This window comes from Myxocyprinus asiaticus, chromosome 26 (genome assembly GCF_019703515.2).
Source record: "Myxocyprinus asiaticus isolate MX2 ecotype Aquarium Trade chromosome 26, UBuf_Myxa_2, whole genome shotgun sequence".
Taxonomy (NCBI): Eukaryota; Metazoa; Chordata; class Actinopteri; order Cypriniformes; family Catostomidae; genus Myxocyprinus; species Myxocyprinus asiaticus.
Genome location: NC_059369.1, coordinates 15,163,604 through 15,188,377, shown reverse-complemented (window position 1 = coordinate 15,188,377; position 24,774 = coordinate 15,163,604). Strand labels below are relative to the sequence as shown.

At 37.2% G+C, this 24,774-nt stretch overlaps 1 protein-coding gene across 1 annotated transcript; it reads left to right on the top strand.

Annotated features, from left to right (window-relative positions):
- Positions 1–937: 937 nt before the first annotated feature.
- Positions 938–24,026, top strand: LOC127416713 (neuroblast differentiation-associated protein AHNAK-like). The gene is given in 8 exon segments (XM_051656217.1): positions 938–1,093; positions 11,834–11,883; positions 11,986–12,084; positions 12,191–12,316; positions 12,611–12,776; positions 13,026–13,219; positions 13,368–21,594; positions 21,775–24,026. Coding segments are annotated over 8 exon segments (10,122 nt in total). The 5' UTR covers positions 938–999; the 3' UTR covers positions 22,941–24,026.
- Positions 24,027–24,774: the final 748 nt, after the last annotated feature.

The window sequence follows — 24,774 nt, the reverse complement described above, 5'->3', positions numbered from 1 at the left end:
CTAAAGCTCTGCGTGCGATCCAAATAGATGCGTAAAGCGCACACCGGACACAGCAATGACAGGGCTGGGTCTGCCTTCTCCTGGGGCAGCGCTTGCAGGTTCACCACCTGGTCCCTAAAAGGGGTCGTGGGAACCTTGGGCACATAGCCTGGTCACCCGGTCACTGCGTCGTGGTGTGCTGCTATGGCGGCAACGTACACCTTCAAGGTGGAAGGGGACAGCCTCCCTTCCAACCTCTCCTGCGGGAAGGAAAACCGTTGATATTTGTCTGTGTACGGCATCAACATTCATCAATACATTTATTAAGTGTGGCTTAATAGTCCAAGTAGTTTTTGGGTCATCTGTAGTTTTAATATCTGCTAAAGACCTAAATTACATAGACGTAATGTTTTGTTTTGTCATGTCAAGCTCACTTCACTTCAAACCGAGAATCAATGCCATTTAAACAAGTACAGAGAGGTGTTGGCAGAGACCTGTGCCTGTTTGTGACTGCATTAGTGAGGGAATGTGTTTTTCTTTTAATTATATTGTGAGTGCTGCTGAGCTCTGTCTGACAGAAGCCTTGATGGCTGTTTCCCACTAAGCCTGGAAACAAGGCCCTGCTGGGCCAGGACTAAAGCCACTGCACTGGTGAACAAAAGGCAGGAGCTTTAGTTTGGGGGCCACAAACTGCTGACTCTCAGTGCTACCTAATGCAACATTCTGTCCTGTCTCCCTGTTGTCGCCCGCTCACTCGCTCTCTCTCTGTCCCTGCATCGCTTTTTTTCTCTTTCCACTCATGTCCCCACTCTCTCATTCACTTTTGGTGCAAACTTGCCCCCCACCCAACAAAGAAACATAGTCTCTGTCCCTAACCCCTTCCTGTATCTCTGTCCCCCTCTCTTTCTGAGTCAGTGACCCTCTTCTCTTCATGCTTGCTGGAAACGATCTGCTCACAGCAGCCAGTCAGAGACCCAACCAAACATTTGAACTGTAGTATCCGCATATTGTATATAATGCATGTTTAGTGTGTGTAAGTGTGTGTCTTCCTCTGCCATGTGTGAGTGTCTGCGAGGGATTTTCCGTGCCACCTGTACACCCTCTTCAAATGCAGGTGGGTTTCCTGATATTTGATGGCCAAATGTTAATTCATTCAGGTAATATTCAGTATACATGCAGCAAAGTTGTAAAATAATTTAATTGTATTTCATTTTTACCAAGCACTAGGCCTTAAAAAAATTCTTCTGTATGAGAAAAGCAAAGTTAAGAGTGGATTTTTAGAGGTGTTAACTTGTTGAATTACTCATTGCCAGCATTTGCTGTGTTTTGTATGCTGGTGTCCCTACCAACCTTCTTTAAGGAATATTCCGGGTTCAATGCAAGTTAAGCTCAAACGACAGCATTTGTGGGATAATGCTGATTACCACAAAAAATCATTCCGCTTCATATATCCTTTTCTTTCCAAAAAGCAAAAATCTTTGTTACAGTGAGGTATTTAGTGAATGGGGCCAAATTTTGGAGGGTTTAAAGACAATGTATAGCTTATAATTTTGTAAAAGCACTAACAACAATTCTTCTGTAAAAAAGTGTGTGTATTATTTGAGCTGTAAAGTTGTTTAAATTGTTGTTGACCGGGATTACAGGGTTTACGGCATAACATCATCATGGCAACGAAATTGAACAATTGGATGTATCTAAACAAAAAAGGTTAGTAAGCGATTTCATCACATTAAAATCATATACACATTCATATTGTTTAGGTCTTATGGCTATACATTTGAAACCGTGAGTATTTTAACATTTACAGATTGGCCCCCATTCACTTCCATTGTAAGTGACTAACTGTAACTACAATTTTTGCTTTTTTTTTTTTGTTTGTTTGTTTAAGAAAAGGAGAGACGCATTAAAATTATTTTTGTGGTAATCAACATTATGCTAGAAGTACTGTCGATTGAGCTTAACTTGGATTGAGCACGGAATATTCCTTTAACTAATTTAACCAGCAAGATGGTCTTGGTCAACAAGCTACAGGAAAATAGCCAATGCTGATTAACCAGCATTTTTGCTGGTGAACAGCATGGCAATGCTGGTCCACCAGCTAAAAAAAAAACACCATAAAACCACTGTAAATGTAAACAATACGACTTGTGCATTATATTTTAAGTCTTCTGAAGCAATACAATCAATACAATGCTTTTGTATTGCAAGTAAATCCTGTAAAGACTTTTTAAAAATCCTCCTCATGTGTTCCACTGAGGAAAGTCATACAGATTTGAAATTACATGAGGGTGAGTAAATAATGACAAGTAAATTTTTTGTCTGAACTATCACTTTAACAGACAGCATTTTGTATGAAGCCACCTCCTAAGGTTTCAGATCAGCTTTTAAGACACCATAAAGTCATGAGTAATTAATTAAAACAAATTCATGTGAACCTTAGAGATAAACAAATATTTAATGACTACATAATCATATCATATGAAGTAAAATATACATTGAAAAATGAAGTTCATTCAACTGCTCCATCTGATCTGTACACTTGTGGATAGTGGGACATCATAGGCAGCAAGGATACACCTGTGTTAACTTCAAAAATCAACTAGATAAAGTTATCTTAGTAGATGGGATATTTTGCAGGCATTCAATTTGGACATGTATTGATGCTGTCCTACCTCCATATACTGCCAGAAGTTTTGGACACAGCCCAGTACAGGGCATGATTTTATTTTCAAAAGACAGCATTTAAAACCATTGTGACTTTAAATTTAAGGAAATCTAAAGCTAATTTTATGTGAAGACATTGATATATGCTTTTGCTTTCAACTAAATCAAACCAATTCCTGTCTTTGTCTCTGGGTGGCTCTCCAGTTTGTCGACCATTCATTGTGTAAGATGAAGGAGGTCAAGGTTTACAAGGAAGTATCTGAGCATTGTTGACATGGCAGGAGTGTTTTCTCATATATTTATAATGGTTTATCTGATAAGGAAATATGTAAGATCTATATTTGCTTATCTTGAAAAGGATTTCAGTAATCTAATGATGGTCAACAGGATCTTTGGAATCTCAATCACTGTCAAAGTCTTTACATAATGACTGGCTTAAAAGGTTAGTTAACCAAAAATGAATATTCTGAAAATTTAGAGCCCTTTAAGATATCTTCAGAAAATGTGTTATATTTTGTGACAAATATCTAATTAAAGATACATTTTCTGAAAGGGTCTTCCTTCTGGTTTGATTAGGGGAGTGTCATGTGATCATGTTGCCTATCCTTTAGTACATCACTGTCACATGACCTCTATACCCAGCTGTCCACTCTTTTTGGCTATCTATTCTGCTGGTGCATTAGTTAATAAACTCTGGACACCTCACCTGGTGCCAGGGAAGCTGCCCCACCATACTTAAACCTCTACACCTATATACAACTTTGTGCCTCTCAAAAACCTACTTTTATGTATTAAAACAATAACAGCGTTATAACAATGTGAACACCCCAGCCATTAGTAGCCATGAGTGGCTGACCAGAGGCTCCAAGCGCTATTTTGACCCTGTGGATCCACCTGCATGTCACACAGTGGGGCTAATGAATTTTGGCAGTGTCTTGTGACCTGTTAGAATTGTTTGGGCACCACTCCATCTCGGTTTCAACACGAGCAAATTGCCAAAAAACCAGGCAGAACAAACTTTACACTATATACGCTAGCACTATCTTGGGTGTTAAGCCCAAGACAACAGCTGCAAAACCCCCAAAAAGCAAAGCTATAATTTACCTTAAAAATAAAAACATTCCTATCTTATTTTTGGCTTTGGGTGTCCAAAAATATCTCCCAACAACTTCTTTTCACTTTTACAGATGTTGGGATGTTTTCTGTCTTTGTAGAGTTGAGTTTGGTTAGCTTTTGGAAAGTTTTGGGAAAGAGTCAAATTCTTCTATTTTTGTCATATTAGTAGTCTGTCTCTGTTTAAGAGTGGCAACTGTGACACTACTCTCACCTCCCCAACCCTCCCAACTCTCGCACTATCTGTACATGGGGCAACCCAGTGGCTTTATCCAAATGGCTTGCTGACCGCCTCCCTTGACCGACTCCAAAATACTACTACAAATTTCCCTGTCAGCACGGGTCAGTCAGAGAATAAGCTGGCTGAGAGTAGGGGGGAGAAAGAGTGAGTTTGTTACTGAGGGAATAATTGAGATACCATACATCGTACAACAGCAAAGGGAGACAATAATTAAAGGTAGGTAATAGATGACTTGTATTCTTGTAAATGTTTGAGTTATATTCAGTCAAACATTTCTCCCTGCATTGCTTCTCGGCTCACATTGACAAGATGACAAGTCTCTCGGACACGGAAATTTTAATACAGCTGTTTATGAATTCAACAGTAAAATTTTATCGGAGTACTTGTATAATTTACAGTAGCTCTCAGTAAATCAAATATTTAGAGAGACAAATAGGCTATTACTTGTCACTTGTCTTTCTTAGATATTTTTTGTCAAAAGAGGGATATCAGCATTTCTTTTGGGATACCAACTTTGTTGTACAGGTCTTTGTGTTAAAATCAGGTTATTAGAAGTTCATAATGAGATCAACTCTTATGCATTAATGCTGAGAATTATTTAAAACAATTTAAAAAGCAGACAAGATGAAGTGTACATAACCACATGGCATCTTAATGTTCTCCTGCTGATTACTACTGTCACTACTTGCTTAAGGCACTGAAATGTGGAAGCGTATTGGACTGTGAGGGTGTGTGTGTGGGTGTCTGCTGAGCCCTGTATTAGTTTTACACAGCTGCAACTGCTGCAGTTGCTGGTCATAAGATCAGAGTCTCACCACTCAAAATGGCATAGTTAAAATCACACCATGTGATGAAATATAACAAGACATTCTGTTTGTGGGTTAAAGACAGTAGCCTTCCTATAGAACCAGATGCATCAAGAACCAAGAGTACAAATGTAACTTATCAACTCTTTTTATTATTATTTATTTATAAAATATGCACTACTAAGACTTCCTTTATTGTCATTCCAAGCTGTTGGATGGATAATTTATGCTGTTCTAAACCAAAAATTTGCAGCATATGTTTTGATAAACACTGCAGGTGTACTTCATGTTCTTAATTGAAATGGATAGCCCTCAGATTGCCCCTCCCAGCATTACTATGGGAATAATGTCTGTGTGTGGTACTAGCGACATTCCTGCCATGTTTGAGGAGTCAGATCTGTTAATGGGACACCGTTCCACTGAGGAGCTGCATGGCCAGGGTATGTGGGATCGATGCTGAGACTTTTTGATGTCACTACAGATAGGTTGTGATGCCACTGAAAAATGTTCACTTCTACATGCCAGTGAGATTCTGTTTTAAATAAGAGGAACAAGTAGACTATTACTTAATGTTGTTAAGACTGATTCTGCTGTTATGGATCAGATAAAAAAGTATTTTTATCTACAGTATGTACTTTTATTGAACCTTTTTAAAACAGGCAGTGCAGTTTTAAAACACTGCATTACATGCAGTGACCCCAAAAGTAAAGTATGTGGACACTTTAACCACACATGGAAATGTATGAATATCATGGCACTACAGAACAAAATATAAAAACATCAAAGTTGCACACAAATTACACCTTTTCTATGAACTAACTTTATAAGTTATAACCAGTTGATTCCAATGTCATCTTAGTTGTAGTTTATCACAATAACTACGGACATGTTCCACTAATGTTTGACAACCAGAAAGTGTCCAAATACTGTACTGTTGCTTTTAAACAATAGGTCTTCATTATTGATAGTTTTTGAGAAATGGTTTGTTTGTAAAGTGTACTTGTGCTATATTTTTTAATAAATGCCACTTGGTTTGATATGTTATCATCTAATGCAATGACTAGTGGTCGACCATTATATCACAAGACCAATAAACTGGCATTCGGAATTTTTTAATTATTGGTCTCAGCTGATAAATTTTCCCATTTGCCAATTAGTTTCTCAAGCCTTGAGGGTGCTGTTAAAAGTTATAGATGCGCAGGTGCATGTGGCGTTTAAAGTGCTCGGTTTCATTCTCTCTCTCTCTCCTCACCAGTTCCATGTAACTTTTAACTGTATAATGATAAAAAGGCAAATATCAATGAACTTCTATCATATACATTAAGTAAATGTCATATTTACTGTTGTATGTTCAATTAGGTTGATACTGTCTTTTCTGAGAAAAAGCAATTGTTAATGCGTACATGCCATCCGTGGTTGCTAGACTACTGTGTGCACTGTTGTTATTTCCCTCTTCCTAATATATTAATGATTTCTTTATGTGCAAACAAATTACTAAAATTGGATGACCAAACTATTTACCATCTTAAAACACACAATCTTATTTTTCATGTTAACAAATTTGAAGTATTGTGTGAAATTGTGGGTAAATACTGCAATTTTATGTATAAGTATATATAACTATATTAAACTGTGATATTTTAGCATTATCTCGGACTGTTAGCCACCATGTTCTCTGGATATCGCCATCGGCCATTAAAAATCCATATCGGTCAACTACTAGCAGTGACACTCATACATTTTTAAGCGTGGTTTAGGGGTTCAAACACTTTTTGGGGACACTGTTTGTTAGTACAAACAAAGACCAATTTAGTATTGCATAGTATTGCATTATGACATATCTCATCTCACAATCCAGATAACACATTGAACTGGATGAAATATAATATCAGAATAGGTAAACAGAAAAAGAGCAGAGCTATGATTTTTTAGGTTCCAGATAAATGATAAAGGCTTTTTAAAATAAAAGCAAATGCATAGGCTGCAGGGGAGGACACAGTTTGGATTTGGGTATGTTGTTGAAAGGTAAGATTTTTAGGAATTCTCCCAACTTAACAAGATTACTTTAAGAGAAAGTATAATAAATATATATATATATATATATATATTAATCGTTATATATTTATTTTCCACAATTATAGCAACTTTGAATCAGGAGTGTGCTTCTAATTTCTTTTACTTTTTTTTTATTTTTTTATTTTTTTCATTATTTGGTTGGAAAATATTTCAAAGGAATAAGAATATGTTCCTATAGGACCAACACAAGTGACATCATTCTGGTTGACTGAAATGTTTTTTTGTTTTTTGTTTTTGTCTCAGATTTGGTGTTGGGTGTTTATATTTTTTCAAGAAATATCCTTGTTTCCTGTTTAAAGAGAGGCATTTCCTCCTCGGTTTTACACACCCACGGGAGAGGCTGCATCCATCATGTGTATCTCCCCTGAGACAGGACGTATGTGCTGAGTGGAAATCATATGGGGGAAAAAAAGAAAACAATTTCCCCTTGTAGAATCTTTCACCCAAACAGATAGCCATAGCTTTCTTTTCAATTGAACCTTTCTTGTCATATGTACCCTGTCAGCCTGTTCTTCAACACGTGTGTGTGTGTGTGTATATATATATATATATATATATATATATATATATTATATGTATATAAATATGCTTTATAAAACTTGTACATATTACACATGTCATTATGTACTCACCCTCATGTTGTTCCAAACTCATATGACTTTCTTTCTTTTGTGGAACACGAAAGTAGATGTTAAATAGAATGTTAGCCTCAGACATCATTTACTTTCATTGCATCTTTTTCCAGACAATCAAAGTGAATGGTGACTGATGAGCTAATATTCTCCTTTGGTCTTCCACAGAAGAAATATAATCATACAGGTTTGGAACTACATGAGGGTGAGTAAATGATGACAGAGTTTTAATTTTTGGGTGAACTATCCCTTTAAAATTTCTATACCCCTGGTTTGGAGGCACTGAATAACTTTTTGTTTTGTTTATGTTTTATACTTTCTATTTCAATCACCAAAGGACAAGATCTTTAGAGAGGGTTACTTCAACATAAGCGCACTGTAAAAAAAAAAACAAAAAAAAACAAACAAACTGGCAGCTGTGGTTGCCAGAATAATTATGTTAAAAATACAGTAAAAATGTAAACAATTTTACAGAACAACCTGTAAATTTTACAGTTTAAAACTGTACAGTGCAGTAAGGTCATTTATATTATTAAAGGATAAACTTAATATATTAAACTTCTGAAACTGTTAAAATCTGCTTTTCACTTTATAATGTATTGTTTATCACCATAGTAATTACAGAAAGGCACATGATTACATGAAGTTCATCAGTAGTGTCTCTTCTAGGAGCAATGACTAATAAATGTAGAGACAGTGCTCAGTGTCACTCACACAAACACTAAACACCATCAGGGTAACACATGTGAAATTAAAATAATGCAGTAAACATTAACTAAACTACATCAAATATAACACAGAACACCCCAAAGTACATAACTGATATTAAAAATAAGAAGAAACATAACTATTCCCATATAATATAATGAAATATGATGGGTCATGCAGGGAATTCTGGGAATGATCGATTAATTTTTACAATAATTTACCATAAAAAATACATGTACATAATAGAAATTTTAACCGTTAATTATATGGGAAAATCATAATTTTTACATCTAAAACAAATTCATTTTTACAACATTTTACTGTTAAACTACATGTATTGTCTTTTTAAATATGTTACAATTCTTTAACGTATGTTTTACGGTAACTAATTGTTAACCAATTTACGTTGTTTTACTGTAGCATTTTTACAGTCTTTTACCATTAATATTATGGACATTTTTTACAGTGTACCGAAGTATCAATTAATTAGAATGAAAAATCTTCTGAGCATCCAAGTTCAGCCCCCAGATGCAGTTGCAGTCTCAGGCCTTTTGTTGAGAATCCCAACAATGCTTAAAAGCACCTTCTCCTCATTGTCCTCTTATAAACAGAGAATTGAATGTGACCGTCAGTGACCTTTACTGAGTGTTGGACTTGGGTTTGTTTTATTGAGGACCACAGAATGCAACATAGATCTTTCAGGATATTTTGGTGAACACTCACCGCATTCATCACAGTTTGTGTTTATTTTGGACCATTGTGTTTTGTGGCACATACTTAATCCTTGTTGGATTAGGGATGCACAAATACCCATGAAGGGAGCTGTTGGGGCTTATGGCAGTGGTCCAGTTGTAGTTGTCATTAAACAAGTGCCTATTATCATTCGAAATGATCTTGTGACTGTATTGAATCAACAGCAATAGAATTACGGCTCTATCCGCTGCTGTCCTCATAAGTGACTGGCTTGTGTGTTCAATAGAAGTAATTGAACAGTGGAGGTTAAAGCGGTTGGTTTGAATCTGAGGTTAACTCAATTTGTATTAATTGCTATTTTTTGTGGATAGAGCTTGTTTTGAAGGATCTATGCAATTATGTTTCTCTACTTTATGTATCATTTAGCTGCAATGTGCAATCACATAATTATGTGGGAAGTTAATTTCAGGACTTGAAATTTCAGAGCATATCCCTATAGATATCACTGAAATAGGTGCCCTAAGGCACAGCTGTCTCTGTGACCGACCCAGGCTCTGTCAACAGCAACAATATTTGGGGGAGTGTCTTGCGCAGATAACTAGCCAATCAGAAAACAAGCCAATCAGAAACACTCTCTCCCTGTACATGTTTGTGTTTGCCAACATCAGGTCTTTTAGGTTTTAAAGAGAGCATTTGTAGTAAAAGGCACTGGGGTGGTCTAGTGGCTACATCTGGCAGTGGTTGGCAAAACAGCTTAAAACGCTTACAGTACCCTTTAGCATGAGAACTGTTACTTAAAAAATGCTGACAGATTTCTTGGCCTCTCAAGTACATCAATAAATAGTACATAATATAGAAGCATTTATTAGCTGAAGTTCAGTTAAGTTTGGCAGATGATGTGTAACCAGCTTGCCTATTTCTTTCATACCAGCATTAGTTGGGGCTCTGGGTTAACAGCTCTGTTATCAAAGAGGCAGATGTGGGTCAGGGCAGCATGTGTTTACACAAAGATCAGATATGTGCAGCACCATACCCATGTTCTGTCCCCTCCTCTGGTCATATAGCATCACTAGAGAACAGCTGCCTCTTTCAGTCACATACAAACACACAAATCCACACACAGATATGCATACAGAGGCATGCAAGCATAGACATTTTATCTTCACTACGGTTGAATTGCAGGCTGTAAAAGCACAGCTTATTTGCATGTACTGTCTGCACTGGTTTAGCGGGCAATTGACCAAAAAAGAATTATGCAGATAAGGCAATGCTACAAATGTGCCTACAAAATCTGTGCTGAACGCAATTTCAAACTCGAGGGCCCGGTTCAGAGTGAGGATATTGCAAAGGATGTTGCAGATCATGGTGATCTGACACACTCTACCAGGACTGTACAGCATCACTCCACTACTGTGATCCAGACAACTGAATCATCACTTTAACATGCCAAAAGTGCACTTGACTACACCGCACATCTGGATATATGCTAGGTTATAATGCTCTTCACCACCTTTTGATCACTTCTGGATGAATTACTGCTGCCAAGATCGATAGAAAATTATAAATCGTGATTTCATCTGGTGGTAACAACGCAAAAAAAAAAATTGTGCCGGGCGATTTATAGCGCAATTTAGAGTGAGCCTAATTTACATAGAGAGGAGGCTTGATTGCCCAGAAACCAATGACAATGGCTCAAATTAAATACTAAAGACAATGCTATTTGAGTGCTGATGGAAATAACTGTTGCCTTTTCTACACCATTTGACAAAAACAAATGTGCCACATTTTCTTCTTTAGGCTTCCAAAACTTTGGTATGCTAAAATACAGTAGTTCTGTTTGGGAGGAGTAAAGTTTACAAGTCTGACCTCACCAACCAGATGCATTTACACTTGCAGAATCATGTATTGTATGCATCTCAAACCACCTCCTGATTGATTGCTATATGTCTGAGATCTGCGAGACATCTGTGTACACAACAGTTTTTGAAATCTGTGACTGAAATCTGTGTGATGTGACAGAAAAAATTTCTCAAACAGTTGACATGGCACAATAAGAAGACACCTGCTAGTGCTGTGTTATGTGTTTGCTTGTCTTGTGGAAAAGGTAATGTAGTGTGGGTGTCTGAGCCCATTAGAAATAATTGCCTGCTGGTCTACAGACCTCTTAATGCTGGTTATGCGTGCTTACGGCAGATATTAGACACCATCGCCAAATGAGGAATGAAAACCATGCAGATTGAGAGAAGACACCGTTTGCGGGCCTAGTAACCTGATAGTAACTTGATCTATGGTGGGACAGGAGAGTAAAGCAGGACATTCTTTGGAAATTCGAACCTCTAACTCAAAGTTTTAACATTCTGCATATAACTCTTAAATTATACCTTACATTATGTCGCTTGTTGAGAAAGGGTGTGCTATTACTTTTCTAAGCCATCAGTCTAACATTATTTGCCTGGAGGATGATAAAACGGCCAAAAAATCCCATAGATTTACATTGAAAGAGGAGGGAACCAAGATTAATCTATGGATCTTAACAGATTTGCATGCAGGGCTCTTCTGACTTGGGCCGGTAGGAACTACCTAGCAACTACCCACAATACCTTAGCATTGTGGCAGTGAGTTTTGCATGGGCAAGCACCAGTCACATTTTCTTCCAAAAATGCAAAAATCTAGTGGCTATATTGCTATTTTGTGTCACTGATAGAATTTGTGGTAGGATCAGTAGCCAGTCTTGCTTGATACATGAACAGCAAACTTTAGCCAAAGCTTGCTTTAGTTGTATTCCTTATATCATGCATAAAAAAGCCATAATTTGGATACTATGGCATTGATCCTGTACATAAAAGCAATCACTGAATGCTTTGTCTAACAATCCATTTTGCCTGATGGCTTCTGACATTGTAAACCTGCTTTAATTGCAGACTCTGACAGAGAGGACAGTCATGGGAATCCAGAAGCCAGAGATTCACCTGTAGGTAGTCACGTGTCAAACAACCACCACCTCAAAGCCAACGGGAGATGGGTGTTGCATTATATTTATATTGTCTCTGACTTTCTGACACCTTACAAACAGGTAAACGACAAAAGGCGGTCTCCCCCCTACGACAGGCCTCCTTTTGGCCCTCCACACCACAACCTCACCACAGATGAGCAGGACAGTCCAGAGAGAATTGTGAGTACTACAAACTTTATTCCAAGTTCTACTTGAACTCAGCCATGAAGCAACGTGAAATCACAAATCTCTCACAATCTTTATCTTACTCATCAACTTTTTCAAGGTTCAGAAAGAAAAGCTCCATGCAGAACTAAAACAAGTTTTGAGTCAGAAGAGAAGTCAGCTAAGAGACACTCACTCCACCCACATAGACATGGAGGAACCCTCCAAGAAGGACAGTCAGAATGAGGTAAGGGCCAAAAACATAATATGAACTGTTCTCAAAATTATCTTAAAAAAAAAAAAAAAAAATCAAAATGAAAACAACCATGTTTGTATGCTATGGAATACAAACATGCTAATCACTCCAAGCATAAATTAGCATTTTTTTCATATAATATTTCATAAAATTCATAGTCCTTGGCAAAACTCTAGAAAAATCTGCAATGTTTTTTAACTGAATTGGAAATCCTTTTTCACCACCATGTTCCCCAATAAAAATATGCAAGTGTTTTATTTTTGTAAATTAAATTTTTTGTAACAGGTGGAGAAGGATAGCCAGCTGTCAGAGCTTGTGGAAGTGGTTGTTGAAACGCAGGCCGAGGTTGGCGCTAGTGGGTACAGTGTGGTGGGTGGAGGGGATCGAGGCATCTTTATCAAAGAGGTCCTGAAAGACTCCCCGGCAGCTAAGCACCTCAGTCTACAGAAAGGTACCAAGGGACTGTATTTTACATTACAAAGTACAATGTCAAATTCACTATAAAAACTCTTTAAGCCACTGTCCCTCAAATAACAAGTAGGGCAATCAACTGTAATTTCATACTCTTCAATCTACAACATTTCCATGCTGAATACATGTGTAGCCTACTCAAGTAACTTTGTTTCATGACATGATGTATTACAAATGAATAAAGACCATGATCATGCAAATTGTTAATAATTTTGATGTGTTATTGCAGGAGATCAACTACTAAGTGCAAGAGTGTATTTTGATAATGTGAAATATGAGGATGCATTAAAAATTCTTCAGTGTGCAGAACCCTACAAAGTATCCTTCTTTTTGAAGAGGACTGTGCAAGGAAGCGAAGTCAGCATATGTCCAGGTGGACAAAATCTTGAGCTCAGGGGATGTAAGGCCAAGATGCAAAGAATGGTACATATTTAAATACTGCTATACAATATAATTATTTCTGGCTATGCAGAAATCACCTTCATTCTTTTCAAAGTGATTTTTATTTTTTTTTGTACTTAAGTAATTATAACATTCGACACTAGAAGGAATGATAATCTTTCTCTTGCAGAGTGTCAAAAGTGTGAAACCTTTCAAAGCTAAGAAAAAGAGAGGAGGAAGATTTGGATTAAAAAGACTGAAAGAGAATAAAAAAGCAAGGGCACAAGCAGAGCTGGACATTGAAGGCTTATCTGGCAGATCAGACCTCAATCCTGTTGATGTTGAGTTTGTGTTCCCAAAGTTCAAGATGAGGAAAGGTGGGAAGGCCAATTCAGATGGATCAGGACAGCTGGAGGGCGTGATCACTAGCAGTAAGAAGAAGAAGAAGATCAGATTTCCGAGGATGAAAGCAACAGATGCTGCTGTAGGTGAAGGGAACGTCAATGTGGATGTTTCAACACACAAGGGAGAGGCAGAGTTTTCTGGAGCAAAGCTGAAGGCCAAAGTGAAAGGTCCAAAATTTGGAATTCACTTTCCCAAAATAAAAAAGTCAAAATTAGATGTACAATCTTCAAATGACAACTTTGAGGTGAAAGGTCCAATGGTAGAGACTGATTTCAGCATGGCTCAGGGCAATGCTGAGGCTAATGTACCTAATCTTGAGGTCAGTGTTAAAGGAAAGGGAGAGGGCCCTGAGATAAAAATGCCTAGGATGAATCTGGATGTGTCAAATACAAAGATGACAATGCCAAAGAACAAATTGCAAAATGTAAGGCTTTCTTGTCATTCAGATGAAATCAATGGAGAGGCAAGTATGAAAATTGATACATCTGAAAATAAACTGAAAATGCCCATGACTGACATCAAAGCTCAAACCAAAGTGAATTTGGACTTGCACCTTCCAAAGACTAAGGACACAGCTGAAATCAAAGATGTTGAAATTCATGATCCTAATGTGAAAGGAACAAAAATCAGCACGGCCAAGTTTGACACATCATTGACAAAGATAAACCTTGATGTAAATAAAAAAATTGGAGATGATGTCAATGGATCCATGGTAAAACAGCATGAGATTTCTCTCCCCAAACTTGACCTTGCAGTGCCCAAGATAGAGACACCAGATGTGAACATCAGCCTTCCTACATCAGATCGCTCATTACCAAAGATGACTGCAAAAAACACTGATAGTGAGGGGCTTGGAAGTAAAGGAGAAATATTTAAAATGCCAAAATTAGATATCTCCCTTCCAAAAATAACATCTCCTGATAGTGAAATCATAGTTGAAGAACCTGCAGCAAAAGGTGAAAGATTTAACATGACATCAGTTGACATATCATTGTCAAAAGGAAAACTTGAGGGAAGCAGTGTACACAAGGGAGATGCTGGAAAAAGAGGGAAGTTTGAAATGCCTCAAATAGAGATCTCTCTATCTACAATAAAATTGCCTGAGGTCAAGACTGCAGAAGAAGAACCTGAGGTCAAAACTGGAAAATTCAATATACCAAATGTCAGCATTCCACTACCAAAAGGTAAAGTGGAAGGAAAGGGGGAAATTGAAGGTACTTTTGTTAAAGGAGCTGAGTTTAAAGTACCTCAAATAGGCATTTCTCTGCCCAAAATGAAATTACCACAAGGCAAAATTGATATTAAGGAGCCTGAGATCAAAGGTGGAAAATTCAGTATGCCATGTATCGACATTTCCTTACCAAAAGGAACACTGGAAGGGGATGTAGATATTGAGGGTTACTCTGAAAAGGGGGGAAAGTTTAAAATACCTAGTGTAGATGTCTCTCAACCAAATAAGAAATTACCTGAGGGTGACATTACTGAAGGACCTGAAATAACAGGAACATTTAATATGCCATCAATTGAAATTTCACTTCCTAAAGGCAAAGCAGAGGAGCATGTTGAGGTTGGAGACCTGTCAGAGAAAGGAGGCACGTTCAAAATGCCACTTGTAGCTGTTTTGCTTCCAAAAATGAAATTTCCCACAGGCGAAATCAATACTGAGGATCCAGAGGTCAAGGGTGAGAAATTCAAAATGCCATCCGTTGATATATCCTTACCAAAAGGAAAAGCAGAGGTTGAGGGTCATTCTGGAAAATCAGAAATGTTTGAAATGCCCAAAATTGATCTGTCTCTTCCAAAAATGTCATTACCAGAAAGTGATATCAGTATTGAAGGGCCTGACGTAAAACAATTTAGCATGCCGTCTGTTGATCTATCATTACCAAAAGTAACAGGCACAGGTGATGTTGATATCAAGAGACATTCCGAAAAAACAGGAAGGTTTGATATGCTGAAACTGGATTTTTACTTGCCAAAAATTGAATCTACAAAAGGAGAACTTAATGTGGAAGGTCCTGAATTCAAAGGTGGCAAGTTTCATATTCCTTCTTTTAATATATCCTCAGCAAAGGGTAAGGCAGAGGCTGATGTCTGTCTGGACGTAGAAACCAAAAAGGGGACAAAATTTAAAATGCCAAAATTTGACATTAATTTACCACAAATTAAATCAACAGGGACTGAAATCAATATCAAAGGACCTGAAGTGAATGGTGGGAGGATACATATACCAGATGTTGATATCTCTCTGCCACAAGAAATAATAAAAGGAGATAGTGAAGGTTATGCAAGTAAGGGGGAAAAGTTTCACTTGCCTCAGGTTAATCTGTCTCTACCCAAATTAAAACCTCCGGAGGTGGATGCCAATGTTGAGTGTCCCAAGAGAGGACAATTCATCATGCCATCTATAGATCTCTCTCTCTCCAAAGGAAAAGGTGATGTGGAAAGTGAAGGCTACTCTGGAAAAGTTATAAAAATTGAAATGCCAAAATTTGATGTAATCTTACACCAAATGACGAATGAAGGAGACATAAAAGTCGATGGTCAAACCAAAAAACGAGGAAAGTTTCAATTGCCCCAAATAGACTTTTCCCTTCCAATGATTAAAAGAAAAGAGGTGGAAATCAGCGTTGAAATACCTGAGGTAAAAGGATGCAAAGCCCACATGCCTTCTACTGACATTTCTTTACCTAAAGACAAGACTGAACGAAACACTGATGTACATTCTGGTAGAGGAATAAAGTTGGAAAGGTCAAAAATTTATATTTCACTGCCAAAAGTAAAAGCACCAGAAGGAGAAATAAGAGGGGAAGCTTCTCAAATCAAAGGAGGAAAGTTAAAAATGCCATCGATTGAAATCTCCCTCCCAAAGGGAAAAGCAGAAGGAAACCTAGGTATTGAAGGCGAAACAGCAGAGGGAAGAAAATTTCAAGTGCCTAAATTTGATATTTGCAAATCTTCAGAGGGAGAAATCAATATTGAGGCACATGATAACAAATGTGGAAAGTTTCAAATGCCCTCTATAGATATCTCTTTACCAGGAGAAGGAGCATCTGAAGATGTAGATGTTAAAGGACATTCAGGAAAAGGACAAATTGAAATTCCCAAATTTGATGTTTCTTTGCCTAAATTTAAATCATCAGGGGGTGAAATTGATGTTGAAGGTCTTGATATCAATGGTGGAAAGTTTCACATGCCGTCTCTAGATATCTCTCTACCAGAAAGAGGAGCACATGGAGATGTGGATGTTGAAGGACATGCAGAAAAAGGAAGAAAATTTGAAATGCCCGAAATTGATGTTTCCTTGCCTAAATTCAAATCACCAGGGGGTGAAATCAATGTTGAAGGTTCTGATATCAAGGGTAAGAAGTTTCACATGCCCTCTGTAGATATTTCTCTTCCAAGAGGAGGGCCAAGTGGAGATGTAGATGCTGAAGAACATGCAGCAAAAGGAAGAACATTTGAATTACCTAAACTTAATGTTTCCATGCCTAAATTTAAAACATCAGGGGGTGAAACTGACGTTGAAGGTCCTGATCTCAAAGGAGGAAAATTTCACGTTCCCGCTGCAGATATTTCTCTACCAGGAGGAGGAGCAAGTGGAGATGTAGATGTTGAAGGACATGAGGCAAAAGGAAGAAAATTTGAAATGACCAAACTTAATGTTTCCATGCCTAAATTTAAAACATCAGGGGGTGAAATTGACGTTGAAGGTCCTGATCTCAAAGGAGGAAAGTTTCACATTCCCGCTGCAGATATTTCTTTACCAGGAGGAGGAGCAAGTGGAGATGTAGATGTTGAAGGACATGAGGCAAAAGGAAGAAAATTTGAAATGACCAAACTTAATGTTTCCATGCCTAAATTTAAAACATCAGGGGGTGAAATTGACGTTGAAGGTCCTGATCTCAAAGGAGGAAAGTTTCACATGCCATCTATAGATATCTCTCTACCAGGAGGAGCAAGTGGAGATGTGGATGTTGAAGGATATGCAGAAAAAGGAAGAAAATTTGAAATGCCCAAAATTGATGTTTCCTTGCCTAAATTCAAATCACCAGGGGGTGAAATCAATGTTGAAGGTCCTGATATCAAGGGTAAAAAGTTTCACATGCCCTCAGTAGATATCTCTCTACCAAGAGGAGGAGCAGGTGGAGATGTAGATGCTGAAGGACATGCAGGAAAAGGAAGAAAATTTGAAATGCCCAAATTTAATTTTTCCATGCCTAAATTTAAAATATCAGGGGGTGAAATTGACGTTGAAGGTCCTGATCTCAAGGGTGGAAAGTTTCACATGCCCTCTGTTGATATTTCTCAACCAGGAAGAGGGGCAGGTGGAGATCAATATGTTGAAGGACATGCAGGAAAAGGAAAATTTGATATCCCAAAATTTTACATTTCTTTGCCAAAATTAAAGAGTGAAGTTGATGTTGAAGGTCCTGATCTCAAGGGTGGAAAGTTTTGCATGCCCTCTGTTGATATCTCTCTACCAGTAGGAGGGGCAGGTGGAGATCTAAATGTTGAAGGACATGCAAGAAAAGGAAAATTTGAAATGCCCAAATTTGACATTTCTTTGCCTAAATTAAAGGGTGAAGTTGATGTTGAAGGTCTTGATGTCAAGGGTGGAATGTTTCACAAGCCCTCTGTGGATATCTCTCCACTGGGAGGAGGAGTAGAAAGAGAAGTAGATATTTCCTTGCCTAAATTTAAATCATCAGGGGGTAAAATCAATGTTGAAGGTCCTGGGATGAAGAGTGGTACATTCAGTATGCCAGCTATTGATATTTCATCACCTAAAGGAAAAGGAGATGGAGATTTTGACAGCAAGGACCTTGATCTAGACATGAAAGAATGGAAGTTCAACCTCCCATCCACAGACATTTCACTTCCAAAAGTAAAAATGGAAGGAGACATTGCTGTTGAAAGCAGTAATAAACAGGGAGGACATTTTGAAATGCCCAAATTAGATATTTCCTTGCCCAAAATTCCATCTTCAGAATGTGATGTTAAAGCTGACACCCCTGATGTAAAAGGAGATAAATTACACATGCAATCTATAGATATCTCTTTACCAAAAATGAAACAAGAGAGAGATATGACTGTTGAAGGACAAGCTTGGAAAGGAGGAATGTTTCAGATGTTATCTGTTGATATTTCTCTACCAGAAGGAACCAAAGAGGGAGGCCTTGATCTGGATGATGATATTGAAAAGGATCAAAAGATTCATATGCCCACTTATGATATCTCTCTTCCTAAAATGAAGCTAACAGAACATGAACTCAAAGTTGAAAGCACAGACAAGAAAGTAAGAAAGTTCCATATGCCAGACATTGACATCTCTTTACCTAAAATGACCCATCATTCTAATGTAGAGGCAAAATTAAATTACCCTGAGGTGACTCCAGGTGGAAACATCAAGCTACCTACTGTGAAAATACCAATGGTTGACATATCTGCTCCTAAATTTGACCTGGACTTTACTCTTCAAAAGGGAAAAGGTGGTGATAAGGAAAATATTGAACTCCTTAAAGAAGAGGGTGGGAGGCCATCATCCGTGGCCAGTTTTGATGTTCCAGAAGTATCTGTAAAAATGCTAAAAATTTCACACCCTAAATTTGGCAAAAAACTGAAAAGTGGAGGCAAAGAACTAGAGAGTCCTATAGATTTGGACATGGAGAGAAGATCACCATCAATGGAAACTGATGGCAAAATTAAGAAGGCCAAAATAAAAATTCCATCCATTGGAATATCCAAAATGGATGTTGATGTGAGTGGCACAGAAGCTGAAATAAAGATTAAAACAGATTCTGGAGAAATTACAGAACCAGAAATCCGAGTGGAGAGTCTAGATGACAAAGTCAAATACAAGCTCAAATTCCCCAAATTCAAGACATCTAGTCCCAAAGCAAAGCTCAAAGATGCAGAAATGGATATGTCCTTGCACACAAATGCTAGGGAGAGAGGCAATTTCAAGACCTCCACACTGGATAACAAAGGAAAGGTAAAAATGCCAGCAGTGGAAATATCACTGCCAACAACAAATATTACAGAATGTGAGGTATTGCTTCCAAAATCTGAGGTTGATGTGTCTGAAGAAGATATCCGAGGTTATGAGGGCAACTTAAAAATTCCGAAGATGCCAACTTTTGATATATCATTTCCAAAAGTTGATTTGGAACTAAATGAATCAGCTGACTCAAACTCTTCTGACTTAAATATTGATAGTAGTAGGGGTACAGTAAATTTTCCCCATATCAAAGTCCCTAAAGTAGACATTTCACTTCCGCATGGAAAAACAGGTGGCATGGATAACCTTGAGGTAGAGTTTAAAGGTGGCAAGTTCAAACTACCAAAAATTACAATTCCCACAGTGGACATATCTGTACCCAATGGGAAAACTCATGAAAATTGTCCTCCAGAACTGGAAATTAGAGGAGGAAGACACTTCAATATGTCAGAGGTTAAGATACCAAATGCTGACATATCACTTCCTCTGGGGACAACTGGAGGCATTGATGCCCCAAAACTAGAAGCCGGAGGAGATGGGAGTATATTCAAAAAGCTGGACATAAAAATGCCAGATGTTGATATATCTCTACCAAAAGGGAAAATAGGAGAAATCAATGTCCCAGAAAAAGAAATGAAAGGAAAAAGAGAAAAATTCCAGATGCCAAAAGTTGATATTGCGGTTCCAAGAATAAGATCTTCAGACTCTGATGTTCCAGAGCTGGAGTTAGGAAGTAAATTAAAAATGTCAGCAGTGGAAATATCATTACTCCATGCAAAAATGGACACATCTAAACATGATGTCGAAACTAAAGGTGACAAACTGAAAATGTCCAACATTTCAAAGCCCATTGTGGACATATCATTACCACTCAGAAACACAGGAGCAAGTGATGATCTTGATTCAGAATTTAGAGTTAAAGGGGAAAATGTTAAAATGCCAGACATCACAGTGCCTAAGGTAGATTTATCACTATCTCACGGATGGAAAAGAGAAACACATGCACCAGACTCAGAAGTAGATGGTGGAAAATTAAAGACGCCAATAGTTGATATATCACATCCTAAAATAAAATCAAAAGACACAGTTGCTCAAGAAATTCAGGCTGGTGAAGGAAAGGGTAAAGTCACAATACCTGGTATTAAACTACCAACAGTAGATATCTTATTACCCCATGGTAAAACAGGGGACACTAATATTAAAATGCCAAAAGTGGCATTATCACATGAAAAAACAGGAGACAATGAGACTCCTGAACTGGAACTTGAAGTCAAAGGAGGGAAATTCAAGGTGCCTGATATTAAAATGCCAAAAGTAGAGAAATCATTACTTCAAAGACAACAAGAGGATACAGAAGAAGCAGAGACCACAAAACTAGGTGACAACTTCCATCTGCCGAAAATAGCAATACCTACAGTGGATATATCATTACCGCATAGCAAAACAAGTGACCTTGGGGCTTTAGAATCTGTTGCAGTAAGAGGTGGACAGCATCAAATTAAGATACCAAAGGTAGACATAACATTATCACAAGATACAATTGGAGAGTCTGATACTAAAGAAGCAGAAATTGGAGAAGAAAGTGGAAAATTCATGATGCCAAATGTTAAATTTCTAAAATTGGACATATCCATACCTCAAGGAATATCTAAAGAAGCAAATATGTCAGTTCCTGCTACTGAGACTGGCCATCAGGTAACTGATTCACATAAAGTGGGTAAAAAGATTAGGATTTCAACTATAGATATAGAGGGTCCAAAAGGTGGTCTAGAGATGAATCTTGGCCTATCAAAAGAGGGAAAAAAGAATAAAAAGAAGATTGAACTGCCAGATATTGATCTTAGCCCTGATGCATCAAAAGGAGGAATGAAAAGGCCAAAAGTTAAAGGTTCAAAATTTTATATCGGTATGCCAAAAGTAAAATCATCTGGACTAAAAACTGATTTAAACAAGTCTGGGAAAGAGGATGCTAGAGAAAGAACTGATGTAAATTTGACAGTTGATTTACAAGGACTGGAGTCTTCCTCAAAAATGCTTAAAATAAAAATCCCCGATGTAGAGATATCAAGTCCAACAATAAAACAAGGTGGGGTAGATATTAAAGTCCCAGAAAAATCAGCTTTTACAAAACCCATCAACACAGACGTAGGTTCAAAAAGGGCACATAAACTGTCTAATATAGAAATAACAACACCAAAGTTTCCTGAACTTGACATTGACAATGGGACTGCCCAAGTTGACACTGACAATTCTGAAGAAGATAAAAAGCATGCTGGTAAAGCCAAAATTCCAAAGTTTGGGATACCTCTGCCTTCTTTATGTTCACCTGAAGCCAACATCAAATCATCTCAGGTAAAATGCCATTCTGTAACAGTAGACTCTGAGATAGAGTATGAGGGCCCACGTATGCCAAAAGTGCAAAAAGCAGTGTTTGTCATGGTGAATCCACAAATGGAGAGCTTGGCTAGTTTAGGTGGCCAAGCAAGTGCAGAAATTGGAGATGAGAAGCTGCCAAAGATCAAAATGAAGCCAAGTTTTGGCAAGTCTCGATCAAATGAAAAGGGGAAATCAATTAATGGTAAAGAGGATGTGGAAACTGAGGAAAAACCAAAGACTGGTAAGCTAAAGTTTCCCAAAGTCACTTTTTCATCTGGGAAGACAGGATCATTTGATGTAACACTAGGTGGGTCTGATGATGGAACAGGTCTTAACCTAAATGGGAACAAAGATGAAAAAGCAATGTTTGGAAAGCTTAAATTGCCCAAAGTCGAGTTTTTCTCACCATACTCAAAAGAAATAGATGAGGAAGAAGACATGGAAACAAGTATGAAACTTCTCAGGACAGAGACCTCAGGGAATGGCAAAGAGAGCAAGGAGGCAAAGACAAAATCAGGCAAAATGTCTTTTCCTGGTGTAAAAAAGAAAACAGGGATGGATGAGGAGATGGGAGAGATTGGTGCTTTAGTATTTTCAAAAGCAAGGACTGAAATGCTAGTAGAACGGGAAAGATCAGATTCCCCAATACCTACAGTTTCAGCTGGATTTATCTCAGGAAAGAAAATTGAATAAAGAGAGGAGACAACATGGTTAAAAGTACCCAAAGTCACCCTTAGCTCCCATTCTACTGGCATCCTTCAAATCACACCAGAAGGGTCTCCAAGGTGAAGTAAGTCATCTCTTCCATGCTCTAGTGTCGAAGCCTCTGGAGGTTTCTATGTGAAGATGCCAAGCATTGAATTTGCGACCCAGGAAATGTCCTCAGAGCATGTAGTTACCGAAACAAAAGAGGGAACTCTTACTGTGGTGAAGAAGGTGACGAAGTATACAGAGTCAAGAAGTAGCAGTTCAAAGCAGTAAGCATCTGAGTCACAGAACTGTGACAGGCAATAGGTAGCTAAATAATATATACTGCATATTTTTATATGTGGCAGTTGTTTCAGTTTGTCTTGCTATTTTTGTTTTATTTAAAGCAAAAAAACAAAAACAAAAAAAAACAAAAATCACCAGCTTTAGCAAGAGCAACACAATGTATGCATCATAAACATGTTGAAACACACAGAATATTATATTTATTGTAGACCTTATTTTTATGATTTGTAACTTTGCCACTCTGACACTTTATATTGAATTGATATATTTGTAAAGATATTACTTAGATCATATATAGACACACATTTTGTTGTAGATAACAAACATACAGCATACGCACAAATCTGTGTAAATTATGCAAATAAATGCAAAGATGTTTAGAAACTTTTTTTTTTTTTTTTTTGCATACGTTTTTCTTGTGCATTCTGAAAACAGTATGCCATTTATAGAATTTCAAAGCATTTTGAAAACATTGATTTTCTTTTTGATGCTTGGTTTGTCTTGGTGGTTTGTGGTTGTTTTTGTGGAATCTGAACAAGATAGGTAGTGTTTATTGTAAATATTATTAGAACTACAATTTTCTCATATTTATACACATGACCTGTATAGATTATAAGACACACACAAAAAAAAGTCTGTGATGTTGAGTATTTGTTGATTTCTGAGACTGAAACAATATAAATAATAAGTTATAATATATACAATATAATAATACAATATAGATTTTTTTTCTTATCCCTAATGTTTTCTTAGAATTGTGATATCACGATATAATTCTCTGTTCATGGGAAATGTTCTGGATTCTTGTGAATTGCAAACAGAGTGTGAAATGTTTTTATTTTATTTTCAAAATTAACTCTTTTTTTTTTGTGAAGGAATTAGACTAAAATGCTAGCAGTGTAAATGTATTTGTATTTAAGTGTTTTAAAGGGAGGTTTTAGTACTGAACTGCATGTTTTTAATGTTGTGTTGCTTTTCTGAAACACAATTATTTAGATACTTATCTCTAGCTAATGAAAAAAAATAAAGAAAAAAATAATAATAATAGAATACTCTAATAAAATATTAATATTATTTTTATCAATAGTTATTTTTTACTTTTTTATTCAACCAGGGCAGAAACTAACACTTTTGGGGTTTTCTCTGGTTTGTGTAAATGCACTTGTGTTTTAAAGTATTTTGATTTTTTCACATTAATTTCACACATGTCTGGTACAAGTACGTGGTCTTGTTTCATGAATACAGTGTATACTGTTTTGTAACCAAAAACCTGGAAAGAAAGGAAGTGTAATGTTACAATGTGCCCTATAGGCGATGCACATACTGTAACATGTGAGGGGTGCATTGTAACATGACCATTCATCACCTGATCTACTGAAAATACATACAAGGTAAACTAAAATATTATAACATCCAACTGGGCAACTGGGATGTAAACCTGGCTATTCACTTCTGCTGGCTAGCTAAACATTATAAGACTATGCAAGATGCTACAGTATCCAACAGATTGGAGATTAAAATTATACCACATTTGCACTAAAAACAGAGATGAATATTAACTTCTGTGTGAAGTTTTATATGCTACTGTAAAATGAACATTTGGTGTTATCTCTAACCTTGTTTTATTTTTTTAGGCACGTTTTTCTCTCTCTCAAAACAGTATATATACACGAGTAAACAATGAAGTCAGACCGGTGTGTAAGGAAATTTTTAAACTCTGTGTGTTACAGCTAGCCTTGCATTAGTTTGTGGCCCACTCTGCTTGTCATGCAATTCTGAACCTGCAGCAACAGCAGCCTCTAGATGTCAACATAATACTGAG